Source organism: Perca flavescens, chromosome 20 (genome assembly GCF_004354835.1).
Source record: "Perca flavescens isolate YP-PL-M2 chromosome 20, PFLA_1.0, whole genome shotgun sequence".
In the NCBI taxonomy this organism is placed as follows: Eukaryota; Metazoa; Chordata; class Actinopteri; order Perciformes; family Percidae; genus Perca; species Perca flavescens.
The window spans coordinates 14158740-14165878 of record NC_041350.1 but is presented as its reverse complement, the minus strand read 5'-3'; the positions used below and the strand labels follow the sequence as shown (position 1 = coordinate 14165878).

Genomic DNA, 7139 nt, shown 5'->3' with positions numbered 1-7139 from the left:
TTCCGCGCAAAATATGTGGGCCTTGCATGATTTTATAATCCCCGCATTTTCGTTGCAAAAAAGTCACATATATATCTTAGCAGAAAGTTGAAAAATGTTGCGTTTACTTCACACAAGAGTAGCATTTTCCTCTGTTGCCATTGGAACGTTATTAAGTGACGTAATTACGCGACGTGAACATCACAGTTCCCACAATTTTTGCAAGTTCCGGCAATTTCATCGCATAAAATTGCATAAACATCCCACATATTCCATCGCATTTTTTAAGAAAACGTGCCGCATAATCAAGGATTTTTGCCCGCAACAATCACAAAAAAAACTCTTCATTTTTCTGGAAGGACTGGAATAAATGTGACCAGTTTGTTTTTGTTTCTTTGGTAATTACATTAATTTGGACTAGGCTTATATGTTCTGCTGCGTGAAAGTGATGGCTTCAGTCACAATGTGTTCAGGTCTCTGCGATCGTGAATTCTACTCTAGGTGTTGTGCGTTGTGTTAAACCACTATAATGCCCTAGTGTCATGGTGAGGTTATTCAAAGGTGGTTTGATTGCTGTAGGATAGTACTAAAGGCCTAGGTGTAAAATACACGGCCCGCCACTGAAAAATTGGTTGTATTATGATGGAAAACTGCAGCAGAAATTGTGTGATTTGTGAAAGTCCCCTAACAATTGAATTTGACTTCTTTGCATCAACACACATCTGGCACTGTTTGTGTCTGTTTTCATGATTCACAAAATGCATGAGTCTTAGCACAGAAGCGCACACACATTACAGACACGCAGGAAGGGAAAGTAAAGAAACGCAGGTGCTGAGCAAAAAGTCTCATATTCCAGCTGGAAACCCAACTTTCATCTGAGAACCGTTCATCAGATTCATTTGCTCTTTTGAATTGACATGGAATAACTTTGGCTCCAGGCTCACCTGCTCCGACAGCCATGCATCAGCGGAGTCCCGCTTAATACCCTCACAGCACGGCATTACTTACGGCATTAATGGCAGCCCCTACCGTGTCTCTATCTATCTGCCAGGCCTCCGAGTGACAAGATCTGGCGCGATCATCAGCCCAGTTAGGGTGCTATACTTCTTCCTCTGCCAGCTCAGAGCCCTGGGTACTTCACAAATGTCCCTGGATGAAATTAGATTTTACCACTTCTGAAAAAGACTTTTCTCTTTTGCTGTCACGCTGTTCTTCAGAGAGTGTAGTTATAGTCCTAAAAGAATAGCCTGGATAGATAAACTTGAGATAATTTTCTTGGAATGTAATTATAAAAAAAGCGCACAATTACCCTGCACTAGATATGAAAGACTCCAGCAAATTGACCATTTAGAGAAAAGAAATAAGCATGAATCACACTGGCAGTCTATTAAAATGGTACATGAAATAATAAGCATCACTATCCACGCCATGACTCCCTTTCTGCTGAAAGATGGCCCTGACAGTTACGAGTAAGTCTTGTAACGCCTTTCATTTCATATAGCAACTCAATATACTAATAACTCTGTCAAACACTGCCAAATGGCTCTTACTTGCATCAGTGTGCTCTTTAAGCACTATAGTTACATTTATAAGTCCCTTATAGCGTGTAGCAAGAGTGAGCAACTCGTATAATCACGTATCAGGCTACAGTAGGGACCCAGTATATCAGGCACTTACATCTTTAAATAAAATACCACTAAAACACTGGAGACTGCCATATATACAGAAAACCTATTCATGTTTTTTTTTGGTGTGACCTCTGACCTCATACTCAGGACCCTGCTCCTCTTCCACATCATAGGACACCGTCTGAATCTTCGCATCTTTCTCTCCTTGTACGTTATCCAGAGGGTTTTCTGTGGAAGCTCCATCCAACACCGTGTCCTTACTCTCTGTGAAAGTGGTCTCAAAGCTCTCGCTCTTGGAGTCCTTGCTGTGAAGGCTCACGTCGTCCTTGTACAGGATAATGTTGGGCCTGTAGAAGGCCTCCACAGCCATATGCAGGGATGTGGCGTCCAGGAACTGTTGAGTCTTATGCTTGCCATTAGTCCCAGTCCCAGTGTAGTAGTAGCCAATGAGGCTGTCCTGGTAGGGCTGACTCGAGTAGTCACACTGGTAACCCTGGTAATCGCTGTGCACCTTTTGTCTGCTGGTTTTGTCTAGCAAGGGGTTCTGGAGCTCACTGAGGCTCTCCATGATGGCAAGCTCAAATGTCTAGTGGATCAGAGGATGAAGTCCAAAAAGGATTTGGCAGTGTGGTAGCTGGAAAGAAGTACAGTTGCAATTAAATGTGATTAATACAAACTTTAAAAAGCAAAACATGACAAGCAGTTTGTTTAAATTATGGTACATTCTTGGGGAAATTGCAGTTAATCCATCCAGTAGCTCAGATCCAACATTGGGTTTTTAGTAATGTTATAATCTAGGACATGAATTCAGTGCAGGAATATTTCATCTTGCTTGGCAATTAGCATTCCTCTCACAAGCTCTCACCAGTCTGGGGCCATAAAATCACCATCTGCTGTATGGTCAACTGTTGCATCTCACACCCTCAGATTCATACAAACATGTAGGGAAAAAATGTCTTCCTATATCACAGCTGCCTATATTGAAAACGGAGGGGGAGGCTATATTTTGCACCGCATACAGATTACTTTGACGGTCTGTGAACTGGCCTCTCTGTTATTCTGAATATTTTCAAATGAGTGGAAGATCAGGTAAAAACGAGTGGTTTGTGTAAAAAAACAACACAGTAAGACTGTCAGGAGAGGCCGTCACTAAGGCAACACGTCCGCCATTAGAGGCTGAGTGAGTATGTCCAGATTTGACTAAGCACTTACAATGGTTCAGTCCCCTTTGGCCAACAAAGACCTCATCCGTCAAATTCATCTTTCGTGTTACGATGAAATCAGAAAAAAAAGCCACAGAGGCAACTGCGTCATATTTTGGAATTAGTAGAACGTAGCAAATCAAGTCAGAGTCATTTCACGCTTTTTTTTGTTGAAAGTGCTGTAGTGAGAAATGAGCCACTGGGTGGTAATACACAAGAAATTGTGGAGGTTTTTTTCACACATGAGAAAAAAAAAGGTACGGCAGGGCTTGATTTATGAGGTTTGGGAAGCGATTGAGTTGCACAGACCTGGACACAAACAACCTGGGCTGGGAAAAATAACATTAACACCCAAAAATGAAATGCCATCTAGTGCAACAACATTATCCTCAAGACTTAACCCTCACATAACTGATATTGTATTTGTTTGCATTTTCTACGTATGCAATGACATCCTGGCCCGCAGAGAAGACATGTAGATCTGCAGCAGACCTTTGGCCTTGTGACCCTGAGAAAGATATATCATATCCTGATCATGAGTCACTATAGGTTTCAGTGCGTGAATAATGTGGGCCAGTGGCTGAATCTGAGCCCACACACCCAAGACTCAATATATCTTCAACACTGTGTCCTGCAGTTTCCGTTCTCAAATGATTCTGAGGTTGAGCCACTCTGCAGATAACAGGGAATTCCATTACACACTACATTAGACAACAAAAACCACATCCCACATCCACTAATAATTTATCTCACACCATGAAGATGTGCACTTAGCACATGTGAGTGTGTGCTTAGACTCCACAATTATTAATGGTCATACTATACTCTCTTCTCTTTCCTCTGTTTTTTTGTCTTTACAGTGTAATCATATAGCTATATGAATTACTCTCACAAAAACACTCACACACAATTTTCATCATTTTTGATAAAATCGCACCTTTTTTAACCGCTCATAAAATTGCAAATACTTCATTTTCAAATGTTATATAGCTGATCATGAGGGAAATCTTCATATTTCTTGGCTGTTTTTGCTCTTTTGTATTATAAAGAGATCTCATATCTACTCTGAAATAAAAGGCGAAGAATACGTTTTACTATAGCCTACTAGTAGCGAAACACTTCCGTAAATCATCTTACCTGTGGTGGAAAATCCTCCCGCAGGTTCGCTCAGCATCGTTTCTCCGCGCAACTGAGTCGATGAGGACGGACGGACCCACGGTTCTGCTTCACATCATCACTTTTGGGAAACTGCCATCGTAGCGCAACATATGACATTGTTTTAAAAGGAAGTTATTCCGCGTGTGTGACAATGGACTTTGCTCGCTGAGCGCTGCCTGCCATGGCACCGCTGCGAACCGTAGATTTTACGCACAGTATCACGCTGAGCTCAGGCTCCAAAACAACTCCGGCAGAGGCTCCAGCCAACCCATTGGCTGTGTGAGGCGCGCTGTAAACTCTAATAGCGACCACGGATTTGACATTTCCAAACTCTACTTGCCTTGCCTGGGCGTCTTCCTCCAGCTCAGTGTCTCATGTGCAGGCTGTGCACAGCCCCCCAAAGGTGCCGTGTTGCCTCCTTGCATAAGCAGAGAGTCATTTAGAAACAGGTTAATAGCCACTGAAATATATTTTTAGATCACATGAGCCAGCATTCCCACTTTGCAGACTCATGAAATTAGTGTCCTGGAGTAATTGCATTGCTTGTATTACTTGCACAACTTAATTGTAAGCTGTTTAAGTGTTATTCTTCCCCACTGAGAACGGCCACTAAATGTAGAAAACACTCAACACGAAATCTTCAAAGAACATTTTAATAAAGCACTCTGCTACATGCATTTTTAGATTCCCCTTCTTCACATAATTCAGCTTCTATTCTTTATGTGTCAATTTACCTTCATTTCCTTGTCCATGGTCCCTGCAATGTGCATGGCTCTGAATGTGTTTCTAAACATAGCTCAGGAGTAAGCAACTATTAAATTCATTGCACATTTATATTTGATTAATATTTTAGACAAATCCCATGCATTTATCATGAGCCTGCCAATTTGGTTGTGCCTTTAACCCCACTCTGCTAAGCTGCTTATGAGTCCATGCCACAATTTATCATTGTAAACACTGTTTACATAACATTAATATGGATGTATTTCCCATACAAGCAAATGGGTGACATAATAGATTACAAACAGCAAAACTAAGCCTTATTTATTTTGATCTCGCTGGAGAATAATAATGACATAACTACAGTATTTACAGGGACATCGTCTGTGGTTTAGACACAAACACACTAAAAACTGTGCTTATCAGAGGCCATAATGCTATGCCAAAAACTAAAAGACTGATATATAGCCACTGAACACTGGACACATATCTTATTCAGAAGGAGCACTCTGTTCCACAGGCTCATAAAAATGTCTGGAGTTAATAATGTGCAAGCCCAGGCTCTGTCACTTTCACTGGGAGATGCATTAAGGTGCTGATGGACACTTTATGGGGGAAACATGGAGCTGCATTTATAAGACTGGGCATACATGAGCTGCTTCTCTCCCAGAGTCACCTTGTGTTCACATGCACAAGGCAACGTGGCATAACAGCCCGGCCATCTCCGTGATGGATACCTCTCCCTCAGGAGCCAAGTATATTAGAAGAGGCGGTGAGGAGGGGGCCAGAATCTCTAACTGTTTATCCATTATTATTCTTTCTTCCTCTCTCCTTCAGCCTTCATGACATGATTCCGAGTAACATTTTCTAATGAAGATCTGTGTCAAAATGGCACAGGAACATCTGCAAAACATCCAAATCAAAAAAAAAGTGGCAGTATATAGGTAAAACCAGTATAACTCAGTGGTGCCACATTAAGGATCATTAGTGAAAAGAGGATTTCTCCTTGGACCAGGCTTCTGCCAGCCTTCTGTAGATGGACTGTGAATATTTATGGTCCTCACTGTGCTCCTTTCTGCTGCTCCATTTTCCACTCTATATTTAGGCACTGTGTCACTACATAGCAGATGCACAATTTGTCAAGCATTTTCTCCTCAGAGTCTTGTCATTTCAAGAAACAAAAAGATTATTAGAGCTGCAGGTATTCATGTGCTGTTGATTGACAAAGAACAACACTAGAGCAGAACATGTTTTTACTTACTTTTTACTTATTGTACTTTCCTCCACCACTGTTTGATATCGCAGCCAACGCTTGACACCATGAACTTTCCTGAGGCCCATTAACCAGCTTTAATCATTTAAAGACTTTAGGGAATTAATCGCCCTAAGCCGATTGGCAGAGAAAGTATCAAACCACTTAATTTGATCTGGCCTAGCCGGCTTTTAAGGCAAGGAAAGTGGAGATTTAAGCAGCTTTTCCCACATGGCCGTTCTGTGCATTATTTCCTATTTGATTAAACACTTGCATGCCAATAGAGCACCTCTGACCAACAGCCCATGAAAGCTGATGAAAAAGAGCAGAAAATACACAATTAAATTGGTCTGAATACTTGGAAATTCATATTTGCAGCGTAGTTTAGACACATTTGTGTATACACCACAATTTAAACCATATCCATTTCATTTTTTTCATATCAAAAGTTGTCAACCAGTCTTATATTTTTCTGCTGCTGGTGTTCATCGCAGACATCAGGTGTTGCATCCATTTGGCCAAAGAGGTCATTTTGCAGAAAACAGTGGGGCTTCAATCCCTGCGGCGCCAGGTTCAGGTGCAAGAGCAGGAGGAGGTTCAGCATATGGGAAGATTTTGGCAACAACAGAGGCTGGAGCTCCTTTCAGACCTGGAGGCATGTTGCAAGCCTCGAATGGAAAACTCACGAAAGCCACAGCTAAATACTGCCTCGTATTCTCCACCTGACTCGGGGTACAATGAGCTGGCCAGGAAGTGGACGACAGCGTCATGTCTTGTTATGGGCAGAGAGAGTATGCACATTCGAGTTGGCGATGATTAAGATAGTAGGAAGGTGAGGAAATAAATAAGAGCCAGCTCCAGAGCCTTCAGGCACTAGATATTTCTTCCAAAGGAACAAATTTAGCTTCCGAGCTGACAAGCACAATAAAATCTCTTTTATGAAGCTCAGTTTGTTTACCATAAACACTGCTATCAGGCTCCTACAGAATTAAATTCAGAGAGCCGTATTTCAGAACTTCACCTTAGTTATTTGTTAAGGTCTAAAGCTCTGTATAGCATTAAAGGAAATGGATTTATTGCCCTCTTACATCCAGAGTAAATGAAAATGAGTTTGACTCCTACAGTAGGATGTCATAATGAAAAACATAATAGTCGGTGAATGCCAACATTATGAGAAGCAATTTCATTAAAGTGTTAGAA

At 41.5% G+C, this 7139-nt stretch overlaps 1 protein-coding gene across 2 annotated transcripts in view; it reads right to left on the bottom strand.

Annotated features, from left to right (window-relative positions):
- LOC114546692 (synapse differentiation-inducing gene protein 1-like) overlaps window positions 1-4362 on the bottom strand; it is a 10515-nt gene extending 6153 nt beyond the window's left edge. The window contains exons 1-2 of one of the 2 annotated variants that reach the window (XM_028565675.1): window positions 3947-4362; window positions 1744-2241 (exon numbers count right to left, since the gene is read on the bottom strand). In XM_028565675.1, the coding sequence (XP_028421476.1) occupies window positions 1744-2175 (432 nt within the window). In that variant the 5' untranslated portion in view covers window positions 2176-2241; window positions 3947-4362. The remainder of the gene's footprint in view (window positions 1-1743; window positions 2242-3946) is intronic. The other variant, XM_028565674.1, reaches the window with a different exon arrangement.
- Between the last annotated feature and the right edge of the window lie 2777 nt (window positions 4363-7139).